At 38.0% G+C, this 16,400-nt stretch overlaps 1 protein-coding gene across 4 annotated transcripts in view; it reads left to right on the forward strand.

Moving 5' to 3' along the window:
- The window catches only part of Cep85l (centrosomal protein 85 like), a 99,874-nt gene that overhangs the window by 22,172 nt on the left and 61,302 nt on the right, over window positions 1–16,400 (forward strand). For all 4 annotated transcript variants that reach the window (XM_051175517.1, XM_051175514.1, XM_051175515.1 and 1 more), the window contains exon 3: window positions 3,431–4,218. In XM_051175517.1, the coding sequence (XP_051031474.1) occupies window positions 3,431–4,218 (788 nt within the window). The remainder of the gene's footprint in view (window positions 1–3,430; window positions 4,219–16,400) is intronic.

The raw sequence follows: 16,400 nt of genomic DNA on the forward strand, positions 1-16,400 counted from the left end.
TAAATCTATATATGTAAAGTCAATCAACAAAGAATAAGTTGTGTCAGACAAATTACATGGATTCTGATAGGCAGGTTTCAGGCAGTTCATTTATCTGTGAAAAAAAATAAGACAATAAAAAACCTCTTTGGCTTACTGTACTTAACTAAGTTTAGTGTTGGTTTATTTTTTAAGCATACAGATAGAGTTAAATTTTTGCTTTTGACAATTTCCTGCTGCTAATTTTCTTTGGGGATGATAATTTTATCCAATTAATTTCATTTATCTTAAATAAACAGGTCCAATAAAATGAACTGTTTAATCATATCTTCATTAGTTGGTTTACTAATAACATACCATTTACTTTGTATTTTGAGCTCATTCTGTATATTTGTCTGAGAGGAGTCTCTTGCTAAATTGTCTTCATCTTAGGAAAAAACTAGGGCTCTCAAAGGTAAGGGTTTGTTCGTCATTTATTTGCTTAGCTGTTACTTAGTTCTTCTTGTGTGTTAGACACAGCTAATGTTAGAAACAAAGTAGCTACTTCTCTTAGCTGTATATGTGCCTTCCAGTAGAGAAGACAGCTCATGTTGTAAAATAAGAGAGCAGTCTGGCAAGTGAAGCATGCTGGGAGGTAAGGACATTGGGCAGTGGGAGTGGGAAGTGTATATTCATGTCTTGTGGATCACAGGACTCCTAGGGTGACTTTTAAACAGAGCCCAAGAAGGTGGAAGGTGCTGGCCAGACAGGGTTAGAGAAGAGCAGTCTAGGTGGAGAGACGAGTGTGGACAGTCTTGAGAGTAAGTCAGTCAGTAGTGTAGTGTGTGTGCTAATGGGAAGGGCAGATCACAGAAAAGCTAAGTTGGATGTCAAGGGACTGCTTTCTGTAGCTGGGTAGGAGTTGATGGTAACATTCACAAGAAGAGAGAGACAGAAGAAAATGAGATCATTCAGGAGATAAAAACCATACCTTCTCCTTTATCCTCCTGTGTTTTGGACAAGGTCTCATAATCCCAGGCTTGTCTTGAACACAAAATACAGGCAGGTGTCATCATCAGTGCTTAGGCTTTGAGATATGACAGCATTATTGGTCTTAAACTTGAATTAAAAGGTCTTCTGTAAGCCTGGTGTGGGGGGCATACATCTGAGACATGAAGATTGTGACAGAATGGGCTACATAGAAAATTTAAAATAAGCTTCATCTGTGTAATAGCTAGACCATGTCTTAGAACAAGTCAAACAGAAAACCCACACATTTTTTTTGCAATATAATATAATCATGTGAACTGAAATCCTAAGGTAAAATTCAGCCCTCTTAATTTAGAGTGTTTTCCAGAGGTTGCAGGTTTTCCAGGTGCTGGATCTGACATTGTCCACCTCTCACTCCAAAGCCTTTCTTAACCCTGACTATGCTTAGGAAGAACACAGGGGCAAAAGGCCGGAGTAGTTGAGTGTGGTGCTGTCTAGCTAACATTAGATGGAGAAAAAGCCCACACTTCTAATTTGGGTTCTGGGCTTGGTGTGTGCTTTTTGGATTTTTGAGACAGGGGTTCTCTGTAGCTTTGGAGCCTGTCCTGGAACTTGCTGTAGACCAGTTTGGCCTCGAACTTACAGAGATCCACCTGCCTCTGCCTCCCGAGTGCTCCTGAGTGCTGGGATTAAAGGCGTGTGCCACCAACGCCCAGCTGGTTCTAGGCTTGGTTAAGTTAGATAACCTCTATAGGCCAGTTGTTAAATGTATGGTTGTATAATTTAAATTTAATTTAAATAATTTAAAAATATTTACCGAAAATATACAGATTACTTTTAAATGTTAATTCTAAAAAAGAAGAGATTACTTGTGGTATAAAGATGTTTTCCCCATACATTATAGTATATTGTGATTATGTTATTAGCAAGAAAGTGAAAGAAAAAAACCTATCATGATATGTAAAAATGATTGCCTTGTGGCTAAAGTAAAATACTATTACAAATTTATATTGATTAATAATTAAGACCCTACATTTTAAAACAGAATGTTTTGACTTGAGGTTTTATTTTTAACTAATACTTATGATTTATTATTATCATTTGGATCTAGGATAGAAAGTCTTATGCATTTAATTCCTTCTTGTTCTAGGAGAGTAGATCAGAGATGAGGAGGGGGAGGGGAGGCTCTATGTAAGAGAAGATAGAATCAGTGTGTTCACAGATAAAATTCACAGTTGAGATTTTGTTAAAGATTCAGAAGTGTTATCTTAAATGTAATCCACTTACGTTGCTAGGTTATAGTGATGTCCTTAAACAGTCTCAACATGTCACTAGCTCTACTGTTTCCTTAGTGCTACAAATCCTGCTCTTGTTTGTTAAATGACTGCTTCTCAGCCAGTTTCAGGTTGCACTGATGTAGTTTAGGTGTGTGGACTAGATGATTTGGCAGTAACTTCTATTGAAATTTGTGACTACAATTAGGTAACTTAAAGCACATTAGGAATTACATTGCATTTATCTTATTAGTTTTCCTGGGCAAAATAATATTTTTAAAGGATTTACACAGGAAACATTTTCTAGATGCTTTTCTTGATTCAGAAGTAATAGTAAGTCTCCCCAAGATAGTAGTCAGTGCCCCCAAGATGCTCTTACTGTCAGATATTTGAGGCCTTGCTTATTTATTCATGTGCTGTATGTGCATGTTATGGATGTACATGTGTGTTATATGAACAGCCTTTGAATATTTTAGATTTGACAATGACTGCAGAGACTAGAACTGGTCAGAGAGTTAGGGGCTGCTGAGTACCAAGCCATTAATGGAGCCCTGCATCACCCAGTCAGGGCTCAGGGAACGTTGCGGAAGATGGGTGGAAAGAACACTAGAGCCAGAGGAGTGGGAAAAAACACTTCTTAGAATGACATTACCATTGCACTCTTGATCCCATGGCAGTTAGGATTCCTAGTACAGGACCTGTACAACATTGTGTCTGTGTGGGCAGGAAGAGGAAGAAGGACCCATGAACATCCCATGTCCCATGTCTATGGGTAGATAACGGTAGTTAAGGGGCTAGGTTTTAGGAGCTCCCTGAGGATCTGTGGCCACTTAGTGGTCCATTAGGAGAGAGGAGCATTTTCTTCAGTGTGTATGCTCTGTAAATTATCCCTCTCCCTGGACCCTATATCAACCCCAAGGAAACTCACTGCTTATCAAGAATATACAAATATAAGCACAGCAGCAAATGACTATGGAGGGGATCACTGGGAGCAAATGGGGAACAGAGGAGAGAAAGGAAAGCATGTTGAATTATTTTTGATAACCTTAGAGTGATAATAGTACTAGCAACTGTGTCATTTTAAAGAAGAAACCCAGAAATGCATACTGGGAAGCCACATTCAGACTTTTGCTGTGGCATTTTGCATTTTGCATTTTGCATTATATTTTGTTAATTGAAACTGACATAGCAATCTTTTCTGGTTTCAGATCACTCAACTTCAAGTGGCACACTGTCTTTTAAACCTAGTCGATCGTTGGTTACTCTTCCCACTGCTCATGTGATGCCATCTAACTCCAGTGCTTCAGTTTCCAAACACAGGCAATCTGTAGCATCAGATGGCTCTAAATGGACTACAGGCCTCATGCAGACACTGGGAGACCACACTAGAGGGGAACAGGACTCCTCACTAGACATGAAGGACTGCAGGCCCCTGCGGAAATGGTCATCTTTGTCTAAACTTACTGCCCCGGATAACTGCAACCAGAGTGGCATTGCATACACAGAAGAGTTGAGGAATGATTTGGAAAAGACAGGGAAGGGCAAGAATTTCCCACCCCACTTAAGGACCTTTGGGCCCAGTTGCTTACATGACAGTATGGAGATGCTTAAGCTGGAAGACAAGGAAATTAATAAAAAGCGGTCATCAACTCTGGACTGCAAGTATAAATTTGAGAGCTACAATAAAGAGGACATCAGAGCCGCCTCCTCAGCTCTCAGGAGACAGACCTTAGACATGACTTACAGTGCCTTACCTGAGAGCAAGCCCATTGTGACAGGCTCAGAGGCTTTTGAGTCTCCCAAGTATTTGATGCTTGGCCAGCAGGCAGTCGGTGGAGTTCCCATTCAACCTTCTGTGAGGACTCAGATGTGGCTTACGGAGCAGTTACGGACAAACCCATTGGAAGGCAGAACTACAGAGGATTCTTACAGTTTAGCTCCTTGGCAACAGCCACAAATTGAAGAGTTTCAACAAGGGAGTGAAACGCCAATGCAGGTAAGGCTTAAAACCTAGTGTTTGCTTCCCTCCAGTGGACATTTTGCTTATTGCAGTAAGTATTGGATTGCCTACACCCACAGGTTCTTTTCTCCATCTATAAATTTGACATGCTGTGTTGGTTAGAAAAACAAATACATTTGAGATAAATTAACATGAGAACATTAGACATTGTGCTTAATTTGACATTTGCTTTTATTATTTACTGAGTGCGCATAAAAATAAACCACATTTGGTCTAAAGAAATGTGAAACAAGCTGACATGGTGTAAAAGAAAATTAATTTAGAAAAATAGCTGTTGGATTTTTTTCTGATCCTATCACATTAGGGCCTGAGTTTTTTCTTTTCCTTTATACGTTTTTTAAACTTTCATACAAAATTTTGATTTTATTATGGTATTTTCATACATTGTTTTTCTTGGTCCTCTGCTCCTCCACCCCCAAGTCCAGTTTCCTCCCTTTGGTTCCGTCCCTCTTCCCACAAGACCCATTCTGCTCTCATGTCACATATAATTTGATACTTTTTTATTTTCTCCATATTATCCCTTTGTAGTTTCATAACTGTTGATTCTTACATATACAAAATTAAAATCTAGGTTACAATATGAGAGAAAGCATGTGGTATTTGTTGCTCTGGGTCTGGGGTACTTTGCTTACTATAGTGATTTCAAGTACCATTCATTTTTATGCAGATCTCATGATTTCATTTTTCATAAATGCCCGTATGTACCGCATTTTCTTTCCCATTCACATATTAATGGGAACCCAGACTTCTAGGCTGGGTCCCTTCTAGCTGCTATAAGTGTCAGTGACCATGGGTGTGCACTCATTTCTGTGGTAGGACTGTTAGCAGGGTCTTTTGGGACTTAGTCTAAGGTACTGAGAACCTAGTGTCTGTGATTTGTCACTTATTTCTTTGGGTCTTAGTTTCTTCTATAAAATGAGAGGGTGGAACCCAGTTATTGGTACCATTTTGGTAATTTTTTTTTTTTTTTTTTTTGTATTTAAGCCTATAAGTCAACTGCGATTGTTAATGAATTGACCATCAAGATGTGCTGAATCAGTTGAAAGGAACCTGTGTATGATAATCTGGGATATAGAGAAACAGTGTTACAATCCTGTTAAGTCTGTGGAATAACATACTAATGGGTAAATTTCTTGATTTGGAAAAAAGGGGTTGATATGATGACGTGGTAAAAAAACCTCAGTTTTGAATCTTCCTAGAACACAGTAAAGGGAGAGAGAACACAAATAATGGGACATATCTCTATATTCTTTAAAGCATTGCTTCTCAACCTGTGGATTGTGACTCCTTTGGGGGTTCTAACAACCTTTTCACAGGGGTAGCATAAGATCATCAGAAAATGCAGGTATTTGTATTGATATATAACAGTAGAAAAAATATAGTTATGAAGTAGCAACAAAATAATTTTTTGGTTGGGGTCACCACAGCATGAGGAACTGTATTAAAGGGAGGATGTGAACCATTATGTTAAACCATCCAGAGAGGGTAGCTAGTATAATTCTGAGGACTTTTCCTGTGTGATTGAGGAAAAAACAAAAACAACCCATCTGCCTTTATTTGGATTAGGATAAAGGACTCTGTGCACACTGTTAAACCACTGTCTTGGCTATTTCTTCTGTGTTTTGGTACCCTACCCATAATTCTCCACATAGACTCTGCTTGTGACAAAGTCTGAACTTTGATTGGGGGAGAATGTGGGCCTCTATACCAAGCAACCAGTAGATTCTCTTAAGCTCACAGTGGATCTGCCCCATGGTGGTTAAGTAGCAGATTCTATTGCTAATGTTGCATATTTTCATGTCCCTGGGCTATAGCTGTTTAAAAAGGAACATGAAATTTTGTGCCTATATGAATCATAAAGTGATTTGATCAGTCAAGGTATCGACAACTAATCTTTTAACATGTAAATGGAGGTTTCTCTGGTACTGAAATGAAGATTTTGATTAAATAGCATACTGAGAGACATGATGATGACACTACATAGTTTCATGTCTGTATAATTTAACATATAGTTTCAAGACATTACAATGGCTATTAGCATATAACCAAACCTTTTTATGTGATTGACCATATTCCCATCTTGTCAAAAGTCTCAAAAACAAGGCTAAACAATAACTGGTAGAAAAATCATTATATTATTGAGGCACCCCCCCCCTCTTGTATTTGTTTTTATAAAATCTTGATTTTTTACTTTATTTGGGAAAAGTACCCCTCCAAGACCTTTACAACACAAAACTCTTTATAATTAGAACATTTTATAGCCACTAGCATATAATTGTATAGCAAATGCACTAAAGCCAAATATTCATTTGAATATAGGTGATTCTGATTACATTTTACAGATAAACTTTTTAATCACTGAAAATGTAAAAGGCTATATTAGATGTTTAAAAATTAGTTTGTTTTTAGTTTCATGTAAATTAAGATAATTTACTTCATTGTTCTTCAAAGAATAAGTTCCCATTTATAGAGTGGGATTTTTCTTCCTCACTTTAATGAGGAAATCCTCATAGCATCAGATTGTAATTCTATTAAAGACAATGAAAAAGGACAGGAACTTGTTTTATGGAACTGTAAGTTGATGGCTGATACCCTGATGTTGACGTGGTAGTGAACGGTGCCATGAAAGACATAGGACTTTTTGGTGGTAGTTTCACTCTTCATATAGGTAAAGCCAACTGCAGAACTTTGTATTTTTCTGTAGACAATTACTTGGACCCTTTATTAGCAGTTCTTAACCTATGAGCTGCAATCCCCAACAAATACTGTACCTCCAAAATATTTACATTATGATTTACAGCAGCAGCAAAATTAGTTATGAAGTAGCAATGAAAATAACTTTGGGTTTGGGAGTCACCACGAGAGTAAGTATATTAAAGGGTTGCAGCATTAGGAGGGTTGAGAACCACTGCTTTAGATGATCATGTCATCCATGCTTTACAGATATTGTCTGGCTGTGGGAATCTCAAACCCTCACTGAAGAGAACCCTGTTAACATGGAATTCTCATACTGGTTAATGAATAAAACACTGTTGGCCAATAGGAAAGGAAGATAGGAGGGACTAGGAGACAAGGAGGAAAGAGGAAGTAGGAGAAAGAGAGTCAAGATGGAGAGTCTGGGGAGAGCAGGACCACAGCCGGCTCTCCGGTAAGACCACATGGAAATACATAGATTAACACAAAAGGGTAATAATTAAGTCAGAGCTAGCCGATAAGAAACTAGTACCTGGCCAACAGCATTATATCAAATACAGAGTCTCAATGTGTTATTTGGGGCTGACGCAGCGGCGGGATAAGGCCAGCAGCAGGAGGAAAAACCATACTCCTTACAATGTCATTCATGCTTTACAGATATTGTCTGGCTGTGGGAATCTCAAACCCTCACTGAAGAGAACCCTGTTAACATAGAATTCTTTCTGCTCTTTGTAACTCCTGAGCCCAAATATCTCCTTTTCTACCAGGGATTCAGATAGTTTGATTATCTCAGTTAAGGGCATTCATGTTAGAAACTAAAGTGAATATTGATGCTTTATATCCTCGTACCTTTGTGGAAAGCGTGTCTAATTACACTTTCTCTTCCTTAGTAATTGCTGTATTAGTACCATGTCTTCGCTGGACTTAAAATTAGGGGATTACAAAGTAGGAGTATAAACTGTTTTATATTTTATTCCAACTTAAGTTACTACATTTTGGTGAATATATTTTCCAATGTAATTTCCTGTTCCTACTCTTTATTAGTTAATGAAAGATACTTAAAAATCTAGGAGGGGAGATTTAAAACATATTAAGTAAGAATTATAAAATAATATTGCTAGCTCTATTAAATTTAGTAAAGTAAATGTTTATTCTCTGGGCAATAGAGGAAGACAGCTCAATCTTATTACAGATACTATGCAGAATAAAACTTCATACTTAAGTAAAATAGAAGAATTAGTATTTGGAGAGAGAATTGAATAATGTTTGAAATAATACCATTTCCTGTTTTAGGAAATCTGATTGGAATAGGAGAAACTCTATAAAACCAAGGATATCCATGTCAATCAATGTCCTTCTATTAGTAATTGTCACAGCAACACAGTAAGATATTTTTGCTTGTTGATCACCAAGCCCTAGAGAGAACAGATTTGTGGTTAATTTAACTGTACTTGAATTCCTTTATCCTTGAGAAAAAAATGATAATCTCATCTTTTTCCTATTTGACTCTCATAAGCTTAAAAATAATAGTGTATAGATAAATGACATGATCTTTATTTCAAGGTATTTATTCGGACAGTGTAACTACCAAGTTCTGTGTAATAATATGGTAATAACAATAATAACAGTCATACATGTGAGGACCCAGTGAGCTATTTTGAATAAGAACACTTCATTAAGTGATCACTTTTCTATTTTGCTTAGTTCCTGTAAAAAAAAAAAAAAAATGGAGCTATAAATTGAGCTTCTTAGCAGTTAGCTAGTGTTGGGTGTAGAAAGTGAGCTTTTTTTTTTTTTTTTTTTTTTTTTTTTGCAGTGCTTTTTCAAAATTAAAACTCATACTTCATTGTCAGGGATAACTAGGAAAGATATTTATGGGCCATTTTGAGGAAATTGGCAGCTACATTATGCACACATAGTCATTGTAAAGTTTGTTTACAAGATCCAGTCGATGAATACATTGGCTAACAATTTGCTTCCCTCTTAAACTTGACATTCTAGGCAGGGAGTAGGCTGTATTGTTTCCCTTCTTGATGAGTGCTGGTTTGAAGCTGAGCTGGCATGTTACAGATCTGGAGGTGGTGGCATCACTTCATAGAAGCATTACGATGATGCAGATTAGCAGGAGACATATCAAGATGAGACAGAAATTGATAAACAGATTCTGGAGGTTCTGACGTGCTTGCTGAGGCATTTCAATAGTTGAGGCTCTCCTGATAGCAGAGCGAGTGAGGTATTGCACTTTTTCCATGATGCAATAGCAGGAAGGCAATAGCAGGAAGCCTGAAGTTTTAAGTGGTCAAGAGAAAGAAAAACAGCTGATTGTAGGCAGGCTAATGTGAGCTGTCTTCTTAGGAGGCCTAGAATGTAAAAGTAGTAAATGGATTAGGTTCATATACCTGTACCCATTCTCTGGATAGATATGTATAATTTATATTCCCTATTCTCTGGTGTCTCTGACCTCTCTGCTTCTTGAGCTGTAGGAACTGTAGTTTTTGGCAGATACTACTTGGTTTGCGGAATGCTGTGATTTCTTTAAATCTCTCATTGATGTGAACATTTATTATAAGTGTAATTGATATGAACATTTATTATAAGTGTTTCAGGACTAATCTCATAAGTTACATCTTGAATTTTATTTTGAATTTTAATTTTAGTCCAAAATAAAATAATTCACTAAGAAGTTAAATATGAAATAAAAAACAGATTCCAGCTGTTTGCCATTCTCCTTTATGAGTTACACCTTTGATGTCTGCCTCCGACTTCTCCCAGGTCTAGGCCCTTGTCGAACGCTATTTTAAACACTTTAACATGATGTTATTGAGGGCTAAAGACTGCTAAGCTTGGAAGGCACAGTAATAATTATTGTATGAAACTACCATGGACAGTTCCAATTTTCAGCTTATCTTGCTTACCTGGAGTGGGTTTGTATCTGGCCTTCTTTCAAACTTTCTAAACCATTGTTGAATATGTAGGGTCTAAAGCTTTGATAATTAATAAACACAACAAAATAAAGATTATTATTAGGAAATTAGGTGCTGGTTTAAAGTAAACTAAGTGAACTGTCTGAAGGCACATTTATTGTGTGATCAGTCTGGCCTCAAACTGAAGACTTCCTTTCTGCCTTTGCCTGTACCACTAAGCTTCTAATGTTTTGTTTTTGTCAGAACATTTTTATGTCTTAAAACAAGAACAATGTCTTAAAACAAGAATAAAAAGAAACAAATGCAGTAATTTACTGTCTAGAGACGACTGTAATTTGTTGATGTAAGCAGGGTATTATCATAGACTCTAGCTGGCAGTTGGATTTCCCCTCTTGGCTCAGTGCATTCTTGGGAACCCACCTCAGCCTGTTGGCCCCATACCTGAGACAAGTGCTGGGGAGAGGAGAGGGAGAGGAGAGGAGAGGAGAGGAGAGGAGAGGAGAGGGAGAGGAGAGGAGAGGAGAGGGAGAGGGAGAGGAGAGGAGAGGGAGAGGAGAGGGAGAGGAGAGGAGAGGAGAGGAGAAGGAGAGGGAGAGGAGAGGAGAGGAGGGGAGAGGGGGAGAGGAGAGGAGAGGGAGAGGGAGAGGAGAGGGAGAGGAGAGGAGAGGGAGAGGAGAGGAGAGGAGAGGAGAGGGAGAGGGAGAGGGAGAGGGAGAGGGAGAGGAGAGGAGGAGAGGAGAGGAGAGGAGAGGGAGGGGAGAGGAGAGGAGAGGAGAGGGAGAGGAGAGGGAGAGGAGAGGGAGAGGAGAGGGAGAGGAGAGGGAGAGGGAGAGGGAGAGGAGAGGGAGAGGAGAGGGAGAGGGAGAGGGAGAGGGAGAGGGAGAGGGGAGAGGGAGAGGGAGGGAGAGGGAGAGGGAGAGGAGAGGGAGAGGAGAGGGAGAAGGAGAGGGAGAGGGAGAGGAGAGGGAGAGGAGAGGAGAGGGAGAGGAGAGGGAGAGGGAGAGGAGAGGGAGAGGGAGAGGAGGGAGAGGAGAGGGAGAGGGAGAGGGAGAGGGAGAGGAGAGGGAGAGGGAGAGGAGAGGGAGAGGGAGAGGGAGAGGAGAGGGAGAGGAGAGGGAGAGGAGAGGGAGAAGGAGAGGGAGAGGGAGAGGAGAGGGAGAGGAGGGGAGGGAGGGAGAGGAGAGAGAGAGAGGAGAGGGAGAGGGAGAGGAGAGGGAGAGGAGAGGGAGAGGAGAGGAGGGAGAGGAGAAGAGAGGAGAGGAGAGGGAGAGGAGAGGGAGAGGAGAGGGAGAGGGAGAAGAGAGGAGAGGAGAGGGAGAGGAGAGGGAGAGGAGAGGGAGAGGAGAGGAGAGGGAGAGGAGAGGGAGAGGAGAGGGAGAGGAGAGGGAGAGGGAGAAGAGAGGAGAGGAGAGGGAGGGGAGAGGAGAGGGAGGGGAGGGGAGGGGAGAGGAGAGGAGAGGGAGAGGAGAGGAGAGGAGAGGAGAGGAGAGGAGAGGAGAGGAGAGGAGAGGAGAGGGAGAGGGGAAGATTTGCGTCAGGCAGAGCCGGTCAGGATTGTGTGCTGCATGCCAGTCAGATGCAGTAGTGCTCAAGAGTTACTAACAGCTTATGGTGTCTAGCTTGTGTTCTCTGTTGTCTAGCACAGGTGGCAGAATTTATCTATAGTATTGCCCATTTAAAAGATGAGAATTCAAACCTGGTGTAGTGTTTAATTACTTTTGTTTGAATTCCCCAGATAAAATGCATCCTTCAACAACAAAACAACAATTGGAAATTCTTATCTTTTGTATTTACCATTTCTTCAGATAAGCCAGAAGTTGGTTTGTTCCTTATTTTTTTTTTTCTTCCCTAAATTGGCCCAATAAATGCCCTAAATTCTGTCTTGATGAGGAATCATTGAATAACAGGATGGAGCTCTTCCCTCTGAAATTGTCATGTATTTGTTTGTATTAACATAGTCCTGGTTTTGGACTGTTTAGTCCATGCTGGTCTTAAGCTTACTGTGTCACACTGGTTAGTTCTGAATTTACAGTCCTGCTTCATCTGGGACTTACAAGTGTGCCACCACAAAAGTGTTTTTAATCTTATTTTGAGGCGTCAGAAAGAGAATGCAGGGAGAGAGTGTTAGCGAAGTACTAAGAAAAACTGAATAGTACTTACCAAATATAGCCCCCCCCCCCCATCTCTCTTTGAAAGCCCTGGAGAAGTACACACTAGACAGCACTAGAGGTCCTCAGTTGACTGCGACTCCAGAGGGGAGGGAGGAGCATGCAATCAGGCTTTATTTTCCTGTGTTTTTTTAGTAATGTGTGTTTCAGGATTGTGTCAGGTAAGGATACTTATACACCGTTTTTGGAAATGTGTGAAGATACTGCATCTTAATCTGTTCATGCTGCTGTAACTTAATAGGATTGTGTCCTTGATTCCCAATTCTAAATTTTCGCTTTTTTTTAGTCAGTGTGTGGATTCACACATTAGATGGAAATTATTTTCTTAATGTGAATAACAAAGTCAGATTCTTTTGTGAGGGAACCTTGAAAACAATGACCTTGAGTAGTTAAAATGGCAGAGTGAGTGGGTAAGAAAGGAAATTGAATATGGGAGTGGAATGAAGTATCGAAACAAAGTATCGAAGTTTTTGTGCAGTTATGGGGAAAAATTAAATGGGCTGGAGGCATATTTTTATCAACGAAGCAAGCTAAATAATTAAGATTTTAATTTGATTGATTGTGGTATGTTAATGGCTGATTATTTTGAACATTTCTGACTAGAACTTATTACTTGGTATCAGTAATTTTTTATGCCTGGCTTTGAAAATGATAACTAGAATAGTACACAGAGTAGTAAAGATACAACACTTGATGGATCTTAAATGAAATGGAGCACTTTTTAAGTTAATAAAAGTTTGCATCCTCTAAATTGCCTTTATGAAAACGTACCATTTAACTATGCTAATCAGTCAGTGACTAGGATGAAATGTGCACATGGCCTTACCAGCTGAAGTTTTTCTATTTGCATGTAGCTCTGTGAACCTGATCAGCTCACCCTTTTTGAATCTGTTTTCTAAATTGTGATGTAGAGATGCAGGGCCAAATAGATCAGAGAGAGTATTTGTGTATAAGTGCACTTAGGAAATTAGAATAAGGACGTTTATACTTATGGTATGATCTATACTTACATACAATTTAAATTATAATCACTGTAATTTATAATTTGTTTGATACATTTTATACATTAAATTTTTAATTACTTGAACATTTTAATGACAATAATAAGTCTTAATAAATTGGTAAGTTTAAGTAACAGCATTTGTTAATATATGACCCAAACGTAATGATTTTTCCATTATGTCTACCAAAATACATTTAAAATTATTTTGATTTGCCTTAGAAAATGACATTGATGCAACTCCTCTTGGAAAAGCAAATATCCTCATTCTTTTCTCCATGGTAAAAAGTTTCTATTTCATAATTTGTCTTTAATATTTCCTCTATTTGATTTTATATGCCTTTTTAGTGCTTGGTTTTAAAGAATATATCTTTATCAACAAAATACTTCAATGTCACTGTAAAGTAGAAATGCACAGTTCTAATATATCTGGTATTTTATATATATATATAATATTAATCACACACACACATAATATTAATCACAGCCCCTAATTATCCCTAATTATGCCTCCTCCTTATTCTGCTAAAGATACTTTAATAACAGAATTTGTATTTTTTCTACAAGTTGTCTACTTTTTGGAACAAAATGTGATGTAGGGAAATTCTGGTGGAAACTCAGTACCTACCCTGAAAAGAATTTTTGTACACATCATTGAAGTTTGAGAATATCATTTGATAGGATTTAAAGTAAAAATGCATGGGCAGGGAGATGACTCAGTAGGTAAAGGCTAGGAAGGCATTTGCTGCCAAGCCTCAAGACACAAGTTCAATTTCTGCAGTCTGCATGGTGGAAGGGGAAAACTGACTCCTACAAATTATCCTATGACCTTCACACACATGCCATGATACTCTTTCCCCATCTTCTCTTACACACACACACACACACACACACACACACACAAATGGATACACACTACATAAATAAAAATGTAAAAAAAAAATCTAGAAATATGCATATCAAAACCTGGCATCAAAGGACAAGTATTTTTGGGAATACTAAAGTGTTAGGAGGCAGTTGAAGGCTCCTCGGCATTAGAGACACACATACTGAAAATGTTTTTTGCATATTGAGAATGCTGCCTAGGAGATTCCAAAGTTGTGACTGTCATAAGCAACAGTTACTATTACAGGAATTGAGAAAGTTTTATTTTAGCATATACGTATGTCATGAATATAAATAGTGAAATAAAAAGTGATATAATTTTCTAATTGGGCTACTAAATTTAAGGGTGAGAGAGAAATAATTTTATTTAGTAATTTGAGGTTTATAACAAATGGCAATAGTGAAGGTTTTTGTGGAATCTCCATTCCTGGGCATTTTTGTTTTCTTGTGTTCTTATAAAATTATAACAGGAAATTTAAGAATATTGGAAAATAAAATACTTGACAAAAGTATATTCTGTTGTTAGATGAATATACATTTATCAAAATTTTCCTAGTTAGGAAGCCCCCCTCCCTTTAAAGTGTTGGATTATTTTTGTCACTAAAAAAAAAAAAAAGCAAACCTTGTTTGTGATAAGTGTTTTTAAAATCTTTGACATGTTCTTTATAGTATCAAACTTCAAACAAGCTATTCTGTTTATGAAAAATGGAAGTTCTAGAATTTAGAATTGACTGGACTCTAGAGAGTAAAATCTAAGTATTTAAAAACGAGCTCTATTATCTATTCTTAAAATCTTTTATATCACATTAAGAACCATAATGATAGCATCAGAGTAAGTATGCTAGCAGTGTGCATGTCCCACAGTTATAAATAAACTGCGTCCCACAGTTGTCAGTGGCCCTATCCTGCATGGTCTCAGCAGAATAACACAGCAAATGGAACCATTTCTTTCACATGAATATGAATTTATCTCTACCACCATATATGCTATTATGATTGAGAGGGTTTTAAATCAGAAGAAGGTCATGTTTGAAAGACCAAAACAGTAACCAAAATTTAAAGATGAATAGAACCTCTTTTAAAGTTGCCTAACTTTTACTCTGAGTAAATGAGCAAGCATTTACATAGAAATTCAGCATTTTGTCATTCATAACAGATTCTTTTATTTTCTGCCTTTGAATTGGAATTTAGAAGATTGAGTTCTTTTAAAATTTTAGTTTTGAGTAACAGAAAGTAAGAGTTTCCCAAATCAATTATATTGTGTCTTACCTTGGCTTCTGTGATCATTACAGCTCAGAGCATGAAGTTGTTTGAAGTCTTAGGGGAGCTTAGCCGGGAAGTTCTCTGTTCCCAGGATTATGGGAACAGTTTTAGTAGGTGGAGGAGAAAAAGTGTTCTAGGGAGGTCTTGTGATGTCACATCAGAATCCTAATGCGATTGGTTAGCTATGTTCTTATCACAGCCTAGCCTTAGAACTTATCTTACTTTAGTTTTGGAAATTAGCTTTGGAAAGTCATTAACACTTTATGCTTCACATTTAGTCTTTAATGTTAAAATGAGTAAAGCAGATAACTGAGAAGAAAGTAAGTAAGCTTGAAGATACAGTTTTATAGTAAAGAGTTATACATCTTCAGGCTTGGAGATAATTGTATACTACTGGTGGTGTAGAAGTAGTAAAATAATCGTTGTGATGGAATGCAGGTAGCTAGTGTGAGAGGGATGGTGTGAGCTTAACAGGAACAGTGTCCTTTGAGCTGCCTGAGGTCTTTAGGGCTACACTTTGGGTGCAGCAAGCATCCCTAGGCAGTGTTTGATGCCTTTCCTATCCTATTTTATATTTGTGCTCCATATCTGTCTAGGTACAGGGGAGAGAATGTGTATGAGGAAACTAGGTTAATAATTGCTTTGAGTTTTGAAAAAGAAAAGATTTTTATTATAGTTGAGGAGCAAATGTATTTTTTGTATTTTCTTCACTTAGGAGCTTAACAATGTTTTTATGAATGATTTCACATTTCAATAGGTATGCATTGTTCCCAGAAAGATAGTAAGATATAAATTTAGGTCCTTAAGATTGTTTGTATAGCTACATTATATTACCATCCAAAACAAAACAAAACAACAACAACAAACCCCAAAACCCAAATAGTCTTTTAATAAGCTGGTATAGTACCAATGGTAACTTTTTGGAAAGAAATGGCTGTAGGAACCTGTCAGTTGTATGGCAATGGGGCATTGTTGGCCAGGTTTTCAAGTGTTGAAACTTAAGTGTTGGAACGTTTCTGAAAGTTTTTGTACTAACATGGCATTTTTTTGTCTGAAATGTAAGTCAAACTTTGGAAAGTAGAATGACACTTGTAGTTCTGTGCTGTCTTTGGATAGAACTGACTCCTTCTGCAGAGCGAAACATTGCTGTCTTGCGTTCTCTTCAGATACTTTATTGCTTTTACATTTCATGCATGTAAATCAGCACACGTGCAAATCCTGATT

Source organism: Phodopus roborovskii, unplaced genomic scaffold (genome assembly GCF_943737965.1).
Source record: "Phodopus roborovskii unplaced genomic scaffold, PHOROB, whole genome shotgun sequence".
NCBI lineage: Eukaryota > Metazoa > Chordata > Mammalia > Rodentia > Cricetidae > Phodopus > Phodopus roborovskii.